General features: G+C 51.0%; 1 protein-coding gene and 1 pseudogene across 1 annotated transcript in view; one reads left to right on the plus strand and one right to left on the minus strand.

Annotated features, from left to right (window-relative positions):
- KLHDC4 (kelch domain containing 4) overlaps positions 1 to 14,792 on the minus strand; it is a 31,623-nt gene that overhangs the window by 4,676 nt on the left and 12,155 nt on the right. The window contains exons 6-7 of the mRNA XM_068992600.1: positions 5,040 to 5,132; positions 3,871 to 4,030 (exon numbers count right to left, since the gene is read on the minus strand). Coding sequence (XP_068848701.1) covers positions 3,871 to 4,030; positions 5,040 to 5,132 — 253 coding nt within the window. The remainder of the gene's footprint in view (positions 1 to 3,870; positions 4,031 to 5,039; positions 5,133 to 14,792) is intronic.
- Positions 13,296 to 13,793, plus strand: LOC138096096 (large ribosomal subunit protein uL1 pseudogene; annotated as a pseudogene).

Below are 14,792 nucleotides of genomic sequence, written 5' to 3' on the forward strand. Positions count from 1 at the left end.
CACACGGCCACCCTCCACCCCCAGCCCACGTGCCCTCCATCCCCGTCACCTCTGAATATTGGGACTCAAGCTGTGGTCCAAGGACCGGATGAAACTCTGCAGACGCCGGCACGGCCGCTCGAAAGCTTCGCTGAGCTCTCAGCAGCACTGCCTGCCTCACACCAGGCTCACGGCCCAGTCAGACACGTGGCTCTCTAGAGCACACCCAGTGTGCACACTGCACCTCCCCGCAGGGCACAGGCGTCAGGACGGCGACCTAGCAGACTGGCTCTCCTGGCGGCTCCAGCTGCTGGGGGCACCAGCTTTCGCTTCCAGGTCTTTATCCTTCAAACTCCCGATTTTTAATAGACTCTTAACTTCGGAGTATTTCCACGTTTACAGAAAGCCTGAGCTGTATTTCTACATGTACAGAAAACCATGCAAGCTGGCACGGAGAGTTCCCATGTGCCCTGCACTGTTCCCCTTCCTGTTGATCCCCTGACTTCATGGTGCGTGTGGCACCATCAACGAGCCACACTTGAGCCCATGGCTCACTCACACTCCTGTTCTCCCCAACGTCCTTCTCCCATCCCAGAGCCCAGGCTGTCGTGGGTCCTTGGGCCTTCGGGGCCATAAAGACTGCTCAGACTGGCTTGTTTCTGGTGACCCTGACGTTGAGGAGTGCTGGTTGTGTGTCCTGTAGAATGCCCTCCACTGGGACCCGGCCGACACTGTTCTCATGACTGGACAGGCTGTGGGTTCCAGGTGGGGTCTCAGAGGTCAAGCGCTCTTCCATCCCACCCTACCAGGGGTACGTGCTGTCACCATGACCGCCATCGCAGACGTGGACCTGGGCCACCTGGCTGAGGTGTTCACCAGGTTTCTCTGTGGTCCAGTCACTGCCCCACCCCAACTTTCCAGGCTGTCCTCGTGGGAAAAGTGTCCCCTGTGTAGCCCCTCTAACAGGAGCCGGGGGTCGTGCTCCACCTCCCGGAGGGTGGCAGGTCTTCCTTGGGGTGGGACAGTGTGCAGGGCATCTGCCTCTCCTCCCCGTGTATGAATTCATTCAGTCACTGGCTTGGCATCACATGCGCCCGTGCACCATCGAGTCTCCTCTGGACTAGTCTGACACCACCTGATGTCCGCTGCTCACACGCCTCCAGCTCTGCCCCTGGGGACCCTCTAGGACGGGTCCCAGGCCCCTGATGTGTCCCACTGGCGCAGATTTCTTGGGTTTCCTGGGCTCTGGCACCATTCACACACTCCCTGCCCCAGTTCTGGAATCGGTCGCTTCCCCACAGAGCCCTGTGACTTCACTGGACAGTCCTAGAATCCCAGGTCTGGGTGCGAGGCCTTATCACTGGGCAGTATGGTTTTGTTCTCTCAGCCGAAGCGCACGATTCATCTTGCCTTGTTTACTAATGAGTACGTGCTGTGTTTACTGTAAAGGGGAAAGTTACTTTCCTTTTGGAAAACAAAACAATCCATCTTCCCTGACTGGACTGTGGCCTGAGCATCCTAGCACCAAGGACGATGCGGGGACCCTGCCTCCTCTTTCGTCCGCGGGGACCCTCACAGTCAGGCGGTCAGCCTCTGTGTGCCACAGTTCCCAAGATGGACAGTCCTCCCGTCCTGCAGGTTGACCAGGAAGTGGCTGCCACTCCCAGGCCCACCCTCCAGGCCAACGCCCCCCACTCACGGGAGCTAAGCCCACACCGAGGCTTCACCCACGGAGGCACATAGGGGAAGTCAGCGCCGCAGGCGGGTTACTAGAAACCAGTCACAGCCAGCGCAGCCCTTCCCCTCGTCCCCCCACACCTGCGGTATCCATGGTATTGCTCCACTGACAGCAACCATCTTTCCTAGACCAATGAGCGGAGCGGATCTTCCTCACCATCACGTGTAAATGGCCTGTGAGCCAGAGCCCCTCCTAAGCAGGCGCTCTGCCCGCCGGGTCAATGGCTTCCACAGAGCGGCCGGGGAGCAAGGATGCCGCAGCCATCAGGGCTCCTCCTGAAGTCTGCAACGCCCCCATTCCACCCCCGATCCTCACGGGGGTGACTGGAGGTCACCGGGCGCTGGTCTCTCTCGTGGTGGCCTGTGCTGTCCTTCCCGGTGACGCACAGCATGCTGGCACAACACTCAGCCCTCCCACTGGAGGACACGGGCTAGGCATGACTCCCAGGGCTGTGGCACGTCCACCTGGGGTCTCGGCTGTTCTCAAGGGTGAGCGGATGTTGACTCCACAGAGTGGTGACTCGGGCGTGCACTTCACACACGATTCCTTCCTCTGCTCACACGGACATCTGAGAGATGTGTGCCAAGTGTGACAGCGCTAAGCTGTCACAGCACAACCATCAGTGACCCCAGAGCCCAGGACAGCCTGTGCACGCACCCCCCGGCCTCCTGCCTGGACCATGAGCTCTGGACACGTGTCCTGAGTCTCTTGCTGCCCCAACCTCACACTCAGAGCCAGGCCCTTCAACTGTCAGCAGGAGACAGCCCTGGCCAGGCTCCCAACTTCGGTGTGCCTGTCCCAGCAGGGGGCACGCTCTGGCACTCCAAGGGCGGCACTGCAGCGGACCGGGCTCCCGGCCACTCTGAGAAAGGGCTCCCAGCAGCACTGGGGGAGGACTGGAGCTGGGGCACGGGGGCACCAAGCTGAGGGAGACAGAGCTGCCGGGGAGGGGCCAAGGGCCCCCACGCCACTCCTGGCCTGAGCACTGAGACACAGTGGCAGCCTGACAGCAGAGCAAGAGGCCCGGTCAGCACAGGGGACACCAGGGAGGTCAAGGGCACGCTGGGCCACCTCGCAACAGGTGGACAAACAACCCTACTGTGTGCGCTGGAGGTGCCGTCTGAACAGGCCAGGACGCACTGCTATAAACCTGCCAGGACTGCCTCTTGGCTCTGTGTCCGGAAGAGTGAGGCACATGGGGCCTTCCTTCGCCTGCCAGCATAACCGCCGGCCAGAGGCCGCCCTCAGCATCTTGGCAACAAGAGGTCAGTCTTTAGCACCACTTCACACTGGTTCTGCTGGACCGACAACGGCAGGAATTTTTCAGAACTGGGGGTGATGATGGCTAAGGTCCCCAGATGGACTGTTTGTGGAACACAGAAGCCACCAAGAGGTCGATCTCCATGAGTTAAGGGCTTGCTGGTAAAGGCTGCCTCCCTGGATGAGGCCCAGCTCAACCAGACACCCAGAGCTGGTGGTAACCCAGGCAGGAGGAGCCGTGCGCTGCTCCTATGTCCCCAGCCAGACGAACCACACCATCACACCTGCATCTTTCCTCAATTCTGGTAAACCCCGATGAAGGCAAACAGACCAGCTTCTCATTCCATCCAGTGCCAAGGCGTGGCATCAGTGGGCTCTGAATCGTGGTGCTAGGACCGCCCCCTGGCTGTCTGTGCAGCTGTAGAAGAGCAGCGGTGGGGAATGAGACCCTGTCTTGATTAAAGTGGGGTCAGCCTAATGCGGCTTACCGTTCGTCATCCTGTTTGGCTCTGTGGAGCATCTGCTGTGATTAACAGGCAGCCCTGGCCAGAGCCCACGTCTCTCACGTCTAGATGAGACCCGGGCAGGTCACAACTACAGAGAACTGTCTGTTTTCCTTTCCAGAGCGAGGGCTGACCACTGGCTTAGTAGGGGTGGGGCAGAGCGGGAGGAGGAGAGCAGGGCACCTCGTGGCACGTGGATGAGAACGCAGCAAGGCTGTACAGAACCTCAGCGTGTTCAGAGGAGCAGAGCACACACCCCTGTCCACGTCTCATCTAAACAACAGAAAAGACTTTCACATTAAACTAAGGTGCAGTCTTATTTGAGGTTCTTACCGCTGGCAAGACTGAAAGCACAGCAGACAGAAGCCCCCTGCGTCCACCACGTCTTACCTGCTTTGAGTAGCCCCCATAGATGACGACGCTGCCCTGAGGGGTGACGGTCATCTGGCAGCCCGACCGGGGTGTGGGCCCAGTCCCGGATGGGGACAGCCTGCTCCATGTGAAAGTGTCCAGGCTGAAGGCATACACATCATTGTAATAGATGTAATCTCTGTTGCAACACACGAACAAAAACAAAGAGGCGGCAACATGGACACGTGAACTTCACTTAAAGGTACCTTTCCTACACACGTGCTTTCTGAGGCATTCCAAAAGGCACGGTGGCCCTGCTCACACCATGCTCCTGGGACTTCAGGGGCAAAGCACGCAAAACACAGATGGGGCCTTGAGAAGGGAGACGAATGGGGAACGGGGGGTCTGCCCAAGTCACACACAGGGGGAATGGTGCCCTGAAGGCAGGTCACAGGCAGCCATGGGCAAGGGGCTCGGGTCAGAGTCACATGATGAGAGCTGGGCCTGCTTCCGCAGGAAGGACACACAGACACGTGGAAGGAGCAAGCAGCTCCACCCGTGGGACACGGTTCCTGTCGCCCCTACTGCACTCGGGTCGCCCTGGTCTGGGGCCCTGCGCCCACATGCAGGCCACTGTGGCCCCGGGAGCCCCACCCACAGCAAGGCACTGGGAACGAGACCGGAGCACATGTGAGCTCTCTGACCTGCGCCCACCACACAAACGCACCCTTCCATGGGAGCAAGGCTTTCAGGAGGCGAACTAAGGAAGCCGGGGGCTCAGTTCTTAGAAGACTTCATCACATTCCACTGTTTTCTCAGATTTCACATGGCAGATATCTAGCAAAAAAACTCTGTTCTGCATGTGGGATAAATAAAAACTGTAATTGCGTTCTCAAGGTCAAACGGACTTGTTTGATACAAATGGTGACCACACAGATTATCTCTCTGAAAACTTTAAATTTCTTCTGTACTCTTGAAACACTTCATAAACAGTCATTTTAACAATGATGAAGAACTCCACAAGAGGGACAGCAGAGCAGTAAACCAAGCTCGGGGCCCTCCTGCGCGACTGCCCAGGCAATGTGCCCATGCTGTCAGCCCTTGTTTGAAGGGATGGGCAGTGTCCTGCACGTGTGTTCTAAGCGGCTCTTCCCAGAGAGCCCCCTCCTTACTGCACTAGGAAAGAGGACCTTCCTGTTGGTACTGACCTTGTACTCTCATGGAAGCCACCAAAAAGGATTAACTGTCTCTTCCAGGCCACCATCCGATGTCCACTCCGGCCTGAAGGACCACCTGGTGATCTAAAATGGAAAACACACAAAAAATAGGCACTTGGCAAGCAGAGGAGGAGGCCGTGGAGCTCGTGAGCTCCCACAAACACATCAGAGCACGTCTACGAGTGGAACGACTCAAACAGAACATCTACTAAATACCAGGCAGAAGACCTCAGACTCCCAAAAGTGCAAAAAACCTCCACGTCACCAGGCAGGAGGAAAGAAAAAAGCGAGCAGACTGAACAGATGTGAAAGGGGGCCCACACCCACGAAGGAGCTGAGGAGCGGGAGAGGCTCCGCACCCGGGGCAGGCCCCTCACTGGCAGGGAGGCTGACCTGGACGCAGGAGGGGCTTTGGAGCCTCAGAGAAGAGCACAGGACCCAGTGAGCAGAAGGCACAACGGAGCGACCTGCACAGACAGTGGGGACCGCCACTCTGCGCTCCCCAGCCTCGGACACTTGTCCACAGGTGTGCGCGGGGGCCCCATGCTTGACGCCTGGGCATCAGAGGTCAGGTCCAGGGGGAGGATCGGGCTCAGCTGCACAGAGACAGCCTGAATAGGCTGGACTATGGCCACTGAGGGTGCACTGGGAAGAAGCCTGGGCCTGCCACAGGCAAGGTACCACTGCTGGGGGCACACAAAGGAGGGGCAGGACCACCAGAGCTTCCTTCCTTGCACACATACTCTCAGGGAACAGGTCACACCTACATGAACTCCAAAGGCACGCATGGGCATCACAACAGCTAAGACGCCCACGAGCAGGCCCCAAGGGCTGCCCCCGCCACAAGATCCATCAGCAGGCACCAGGCGCTGCCCCCACTGTACGAGGAGGACACAGTCCCCTACCACCGCCAAGAGACCCGCGAGCACGTGACAAGTGCTGCCCCCCAATCTGGGGAGTGCACGTGGGCAGCACTGGGCGCCAATCACTGTCCCTGCCATCTCAGGAGCTCACAGGCTGCCAGCGCTGAGAGACTCGGGAGCAGGCACCAAGCACCATCCCTACTGTCTCTACTGTCCCATGGGCCCAGCGGCCGCCACCACTGTGGGGACCCACAAGCAGGCACTGACCACTGACCCCCCACACCAGGAGTGTGCAGGGGCCACAACACCCGCGCAGCCCGTATCCAGGAAATAACAGGCAGCACACGCGAGGAAAGGGGCAGCAAGCATCCAAACCCGCATGTCGCAACAAAGACCCGGCGCGGCCCAATAAACAAGCGTTTTTTAAAGAGTGTTACAGACCAGCAAGTTCAGTTCAGTTGCTCAGCCATATCCAGCTCTTTGTGACCCCATGGACTGCAGCACGCCAGGCCTCCCTGTCCATCATCAACTCCCAGAGCTTACTCAAACTCATGTCCATCGAGTCAGAGATGCCATCCAAAAGCTAAGGTAAGGTGATTTGGCACCACCAAACCAGCTTTCCGACAAATGTTAAAAGAACTTCTCTAAGCAGAAAAGGCCGTTAACTAGAAACAAGAAAATTATGAACAGAAAAGCTCATCAGTAAAGGCAAACACAGTAAAGGTAGGAAATGACCCACACACAAATATGACACCAAACTCAGCAATCATGAGGAGAATATAAATGTAGGATATTGGAAGTGCACTTGAAATTAAGACACCAGCAACGTGAAACAATCTTGCAAATATATAGACACAGACTGCTTTATCAAAGCCTCACAAGGGAGACTCCTTGGTGGCCCAGTGGACAGGAATCCACCTGCCAATGCAGGGACACAGGTTCGATCCCTGGTCTGGGAAGATCCCACGTGCCACAGAGCAACTAAGCCCAGGTCCCATGCACTACCGAGGCCCATGCACTCTGGAGCCCGTGTGCCACAACTGCTGAGCCCATGCACCGCAGCGGGAGAGTCACATGCCACATCTAAGACCCAAGCCAGCCAAATAAACAAACAACTGCCTACAAAACTCACTAATGGAGCAAGCTGCCAGCCACAGGGGTCAGCTTCTGCGGAAATCCCCCAGTGCGTTAAACGACACATTAGAGTAGATGGGCTTAAGTGATATGTGTACAACATCTCACCTGAGGGCAGCAGAATACACATTCCTCTCAAGTGCACACAGAACATTCTACAGGACAGATCGCAAGCTGGGTCACAAAGCAAGCTGCAGTAATTTTAAGAAAACCTGAAATCATATCAAGCATCTTTTCAGACCATAACACTATGAGACAAAAATCAATCATAAGAACTTTAAATAGCACAAATGTGTGGAGGCTAAACAATGTTATTAAACAACCAATGTATCACTGAAGAAATCAAAGAGTAAATTTTAAAAAAAAAAACTCAGAAACAAATGACAACAAAAACATGGCAATCCAAAACTGATGGGACATGGCAAAAGCAGTTCTAAGAGGGAAGTTTACAGCAATACAATCTTATCTCAGGAAACAAGAAAAGTCTTGAACAAATAAACCTAACCTTACACTGAAAGCAACTAGAGAAAGAAGTAGAAGCAAAACCCAAAGTTAGCAAAAGGGAAAAAAAAATCACAAAGAACAGAGCAGAAACAAATGTAATAAAAGGGAAAACAGCAGAAAAGATTAATGAAACTAAAAGCTGATTCTTTGAAAAGATAAACAAAATTGATAACCCTTTAGCCAGACTCACCAAAAAAAAAAAAAAAATGGGAGAGGGGTCAAACCAATAAAATTAGAAACGAAAAAGTTACTACTGACATCACGAAATATAAAGAATCACAAGAGACTACTACAAGCAACTACATGCCAATAAAATAAGACAACCTAGAAGAAATGGACAGGTTCTTAGAAAGGTTCTAACTTTTCAAGACTGAACCAGGAAGAAGCAGAAAATACGAACGGACCAATCATAAGTACTGAAATTGGAACTGCGACTTAAAATCTTCCAACAAACAACAGTCTAGGACCAGATGGCTTCACAAACAAATTTTACCAAACACTTAAGAGAAGAGTTAACACCTACCCTTCTGAAACTATTCCAAAAAACCGCAGAGGAAGAATCACTCCAAACTCATTCTATGGGGCCACCATCACTCTAATACCAAAATTAGACAAAGATACAATAGAAGAAAATTACAGGCCAATATCACTGATGAACATAGACACAAAAATTCTCAACAAAATACTAGCAAACTAAATACAACAACATATTAAAAGGATCGCACACCATAATCAAGTGGGATTTATCCCAAGAATGCAAGGATTCTTCAACATTTGCAAATCAACCAGTGTGATACACCACATTAACAAACTGATGAATAAAAACCATATAATCGTCTCAATAGACACAGAAAAAGCTTTTAACAAAACACCCATTTATGACTAAAAGTCTTCAGAAAGTGGGCACAGAGGGAACTTAACATAATAAAGGCCATATATGACAAGCTCACAGCTAACATCATTCTCAATGGTGAAAAGCTAAAAGCTTTTCCTCTAAAATCAGGTACAGAATAAGAATGTCCACTCTTGCCACTTTTATTCAACACAGTTTTGGAAGTCCCAGCCGTGGTAATCAGAGAAGAAAAAGAAATTAAAAGGAATCCAAATTGGAAAAGAAGTAATTATCTGTCATTGTTTGCAGATGACATGCAGCTATATACAGACAATCCTAAACATGCTAACAGAAAACTATGAGAAAAAAAAAGAAAAAGACTACTAGAGCTCATCAGTGAATTTGGTAAGGCTGTAGGATACAAAATTAATACACAGAAACCTGTTGCATTTCTATATACTATAGTGAAAGATCAGAAAGAGAAATTAATGAAGAAATCTCATTTGTTACATCAAAAAATAAATAAATAAAATACCTAGGAATAAATTTACCTAAGGAGACAAGAGATCTGTACTCAGAATATAAGACGGAGATTAAAGAAACTGAAGATGTGGGGGAGGGGAAGAATTGAAACCGATATAAACAGATGGAAAGATATACCATGTTCTTTGGAAGAATCAATGTTGTCAAAAAAAGGATACTACCCAAGGCAATCTACAGATTCAGTGCAATCCCTATCAAATTATCAATGGCATTTTTCAAAGAACTAAAATTTTTATAATTGTATGAAAACACACAAGACCTCAAATAGCCAAAACAATCCCAAGAAAGAAAAACAGAGCTGGAGGACCCAGACTTCCTGACATCAGACTACACTACAAAGCTACAGTAAGCAAAGCAGTTGGGTATTGGTGAAAGAACAAACAAGTAGGTCAGTGGAACAGAAAAGACAGCCCAGAAATAAATTTCCTAAGTACAGTCAACCAGGACTTCCCTGTGCTCCAGTGGCTGAGTCAGCCTGCTATGGTTTCAGGGAAGACCATGCCATGGGGCGACAACTAAACCCACACACCACACCTACTGAGCCCATGCGTAGCAACTGCTGAAGCGCACTCGCCCTGGAGCCCGTGCCCCGCAACAAGCCACTGCAATGAGAAGCCTGCGCAACACAATGAAAACTGGTCCCCACTCGATGCAATGAGAGAAAGCCTGCGTGCGGCAAAGGACTCAGCACAGCCAAAAACTAATTAATCAACTTTTAAAAAGTACAGTCAACTGATCTTTGACAAAAGAGCAAAGGCAATACAATGGAGCAAAGACAATCTCTTCAACAAATGGTGCTGGATCAACTGGACGTCTAAATGCGAAAGAATGAACCTGGACACAAGCCTTACGTGTCCTTTTGCAAACCTTTTGCAAAAAATACTCAAAATGGATCACAGGCCTACATGTAAAATAACTGACAGATAAGCTGGCTTCCCAAGGTGCTCAGCAGTAAAGAATTCACCTGCCAATGCAGGAGATGCAGGAGACATGGGTTCAATCCCTGGGTAAGGAAGATCCCCCGGAGGAAGAAATGGCAACCCACTCCGTATCGCTGCCTGGAGAACCCCATGGACAGAGGAGCCTGGTGCGCTATGGTCTGTGGGGTCGCAGAGAGTCGGACACGACAGAGCATGCATGCAAGCCGGACTGTATTAAGATTTAAAACTTGTGCTCTGCAAAAGATGTATCAAGAGAATTAGAAGTCAGAGTCTGGAGGAAAATATTTGCAAAAAACACACCTGATAAAGGACTGTTATCCAAGATACACAAACAACACTTAAAACTCAAGAGTAAGGAAACAAGTGACCCCATTTAAAGAGCACTGGCATGGTCAAGCCAGGCCCATCTGCCAGGCTACCTCTGGTCACCCTGTTCTGTGCTGGTGCTGTCTCCATCCAGCTCTCCCACCTACACAATCCAACCACCAAGTCCAGGCTACAAAGGATGGTTACAACCTGAGCCCCCCAGTCCAGCTCTTCTCTACAATTTCCACTTTTTTCTACAAAGCTTTCCCCCAAACCACGGGCCCTAAAAGATACAACAGAGACTCTCAAAATGAACCAGAAGCTCGAGCTGCCCAACCCAGCATCTCCCCACCAGCAAATCTCAGATGAATGACTCATCACATGTGGCCATGAGGACCCCCAGGGTCCTTCCTTATTCCAGTCTAGAACAAATCCCTTTCTCTCACCTTTCCTCAAATGCCTGAGCATCCCAGTCTCTCTCTCCTAACGCCCAGTTTACTAACATCCCTTTTAACATGTCATTCAAACTGACCAATGTACTCAGCCATGGAAAGTCAACCAAAAGCTATCTGTCCCTGTCAACTATATCCTGCTAATCCAATCTTTAAGCATCAGCCTTGGGGTAGCGTCACCATATGCAGACGACAAGGATTTCAACTTACTAAATCCTTCTTCCCTTCTAGCAAGGGTAGTTCTTCCAAATGCAACCTACAAGGAAAATTCAGCCCCACTTCAATTTCATCCTGCTTGATTTGGTCCACAAAGATGATTTTGGAAGCTGCATTTGCCAACCAACTTATCTGCTTTCCCTCCTAGCTTTTTATCACCCACGAATCGAGTAAGCATGTTTTCTCATGTAAATTTGTGATAAAAAACACCAGCGGGACAAGGTTCAGAAGGAGGAGCTGTGCCAGGCCGAGACACCACAGGTCCACACGTGTGCTCTCTGCCAAGAGGAAGCAGCACTGTCCTCGGAGCAGGCCACAGGTGGAAGCGGCTGCACCACCACCCCATGCCCCCATGCTGGGTGCCACGGTGATGAGCCCCAACACACAGTCACCCGCACAACAGAGAAGGTGAATGAGAAGAACGCCACCTTGCTGGGTGCGCAGCAGACTCCCTTTCTGAGAAACTTTCTGTTATAGCACTTTACAAATATACAACCTAGGGAACAGGTTTTCATTCAAAAGCTAGTAGGTTCGCTTCCAATTCTACTTCAAGAAAAGGTACACAGGAGAGCCCAAACGCTCCCAGTGTTACTCTAGTAACTGTGACTGCAGAGGCCCAGTGACCTACGGAAACAGTGCCAGCAAGCCAAGCCGCCTCGAGATGACCCCCAGGGTGGCCAGGTCAGGGCCTCCCGCCCAAGAATCTGAAGGGAGTGTCATCCTTCCGTGGGCCAGGCATGGAGGACTCAATTAACTTTCCTGGCAGTAGCCAAGTATCGCTGTGTTTTGTAACCAAAATGGGAATTTTTCTTCTATAAAAAGGCTCTATATACCCCATCAGAAAAATAAACTCACCCAACAAAACCTGTTTATATTTCAATCTTCAACAGGCACTTTTCAACTGCCGTCACTCCTAAATACGGAGTCTTAAAAAATTCACATGTCCTACTCAGCCAGATCTATAAGCGGCACAAAAATACATGTGTCCTGCCGTGGGAGGGAGAGCTTTCAGCACATCCGAGTTACATGTGGTGCGGCGCTCTGGCAGGGCACGCTGCCACTCAGCATCACCCAGGCCCTTTCCAAGCCACCGCTGCAGTGACATTTAAATGCACACACATCAAGTAACTCCATGGGCTTCGGATACAAACAGAGCGTTAGGCACTCAGTATGCAAATGCGTCCCCGAGTTATTTTAAAGTTTACACTTTACAAAAGATATGCCATAGTACCACACTGTTCCTGAGACACTTACCGAGCAGAGGAAAAATTTCTCTCATAACCCCAGAGATTCAAGGCCACACAGGCTGAGCTGATGGGTAACTTGATCTAGCGGCCCATCCTTTGAAAAAGAAGGGACCTTCCTGCAAGACTGGTTCTGACATGGCCAGAGGCCAGACTCAAACCGCAGGCAACAGCATCTCCCCCATAACCAAACAGGTACCTTCAGAATCTGGCCCCTTTTTTCCAAGCGCCACTCGAAACACAGATTTGGGGAGTTAGTAAGTATTTAATCACGTTGCACAGAATAATTAGCAGCAGTTTCTAGAATCCAGGCAGCCTATCAGAGCTGTGTCCTTCTTTTAACTATTACGATCAGTACTAAAACCCCCATTTGTGGGGTGTTCCTATAATAAGAAACTGCCACAGAGAAGTCTGTGCTGTGAGAGACAGGTGCTCAGCAGCTCAGCAGTGTCCTACTCTTTGCGACCCCATGGGCTATAGCCTGCCAGGTAGCGCTGTCCATGGAATGTCTCAGGCAAGAATACTGGAGCAGATTGCCATTTCTTCCTCCAGGAAAGACAGGAGACAGGGCAGGCGGGTCAATGTCGACTCCTGCCTTTGCACATCCACAGAACACAGCCCACTCTTCTCCCCTACTTTCTGGAGGAAATGCAGCTGAGGACAGGGAGAGAGGCTGTATGCTATGAAAGTAAGAACAGGATTAGTAGACAGAATCTTAAAATCAGGTCAGTTGTGCAGGCACCTACCACCGAAGGCGAGACTGAAGGGACTCTCAAAACATCTGGTAAAGCTGGTCACGCTTGCCCAACATGAATCGGGAGGCCGTGCTGACACTTAAGCTCTGGTCTCCTTGACGTTAGTAACACCAAGGCTTCTCCTCTTGTTTTCACACTGTCATGCCGTCTATTAAACGTCGTTAGAATGGATAGCATGCATAACGGAAGAGACAGCAAGGTCCCCAAAGGGGCTGCTCGTGAACGCGCGGCAGAAACATAGGCAGGGCAAGCAGGGAGGGCAGAACGGACAGCTGGGAGCCGCCCTGCCTCCCAGCAGGAGAGCCTGCTTGAAAGCCAAGGGGCTTCCCAGGTGGTCCAGTGATTAAGCCTATGCACTCCCAACACAGGGGCATGGGTTCAAACACTGGTCAGGGAACTAAGATCCCACACTACGTGGTGTGGCCCAAACAACAACAAAAAGAACCATGACCCTCAAATGCTTCTCAGGACCATCAGGCTTAAGCCCACTCCCCGCCCCTATTCTCCATAAATGCTCTGGGGACCAGCAGCACTGTGATAAGGCCAAGGCTGTGGGTATCCCCCACATGGACATCCAGGCACTGAAGGAATTCAACAGGAATAAGAAGCTGGCCAAGAAGTACGATGTGGTTTTGCCTTCAGAGCCTGATCAAGTAGATCCCACAAATGTGGGGCCCACGCCTAAAGAAGGCTGGCAGGTTCCCTTCCTTGCGGACCCACAATGAGGACACGGAGGCCAAAGTGGATGAAGAGAAGTCCAGGATCAAGCTCCAGATGGAGATGGTGCTGGGTCTGGCAGTGGCTGCTGGCCCCGTGGAGATGACAGATGAGGAGCTCGGGCACAATATCCACTTAGCTGTCAACTTCCTGGTGTCATTGTTCAAGAAAAACTGGGGGAAATGTCCAGGTTTCATACAGTAAGAGCACCGTGGGTCAGCCCCTACGCCAGTACTAAGGCACAGCTTCATAAACCCTAATTCACAAGCTGAGAAAGGTTCTACAGACCCCAGTGCTGATATAACCCCGCCTCTGCGCCTTCACTGTTGGGTAGACTTTTCTCACTCTCTCTTTCCCTCAAACTACACCCACAAGAGTAAAAAACGTTTCCTAGAAAATGAAACTTTTCTAGGAGTTCTAATGCTTTTCTAGAGAGCGGGGCCAAATCCTGGAGTCTGGAGAAACTCAGTTCACAGTGAACTCCTACTGCGCTTTTCCCAGGACTGGAGCCCACACCGTGCGGATTCCCCCGGGCTCAGCGATATTCCCCAAGAACAGCAAAACCAGCCTTCATTCTGGCTGAAGCTCCTTCCCTTTGCTTCTTGGTCAGTAAAAAAAAATTACAGAGAAGCTGCCAGCAGTCACCTAAGACTCCTAAGGGTGGGTATGTGAAACGTTCCTGGGGTGTGGCATGGGAGGGGGGCTCTAAGGATTAGAAAGGTGTTAATTCTCCCTAGGTGCAATCTACAAACTGCAATCCAATCGAAATCCCATTAGAATGGTTAAGGACAGAACCTGAAAAATGATCTTAAAGCTCTTATGAAAATGAGTGCACAGCAAAAAAATGTTTTAAGTAAATGAGAAAAACCTTCTGGCTATAAAACCATATAGCAATTAAAAGGGAGCGTGATACTAGAACAGGTGCAAACAGAAGATCTAGGAGTCAGAAGAAAACTTGGAAACATCCAGACCCTTCTGGACCGTGTGTATACAAGGGCACTCGTGTGTGCGTGTCTGTGTGCACACATATGGGCCTGCACCTCTCTCTAGCCCCCTCTGCAGGCACCTGTGTGCACATACACTCAGGCACGGGTTGCTCTGCATCTTGGTTTTTCCTGCATATACTTTATTTCCGTATATGCTTTCCTATATGAAATGAAAAGCAGTATTTCTTTAGGGTCTGTTCCTAACGGTGAACGGGGTCGATGGCAGGCGTGCAACAGGAAGTTGCCGACGC

The sequence above is a fragment of the Capricornis sumatraensis genome, chromosome 20 (genome assembly GCF_032405125.1).
Source record: "Capricornis sumatraensis isolate serow.1 chromosome 20, serow.2, whole genome shotgun sequence".
Taxonomy (NCBI): domain Eukaryota; kingdom Metazoa; phylum Chordata; class Mammalia; order Artiodactyla; family Bovidae; genus Capricornis; species Capricornis sumatraensis.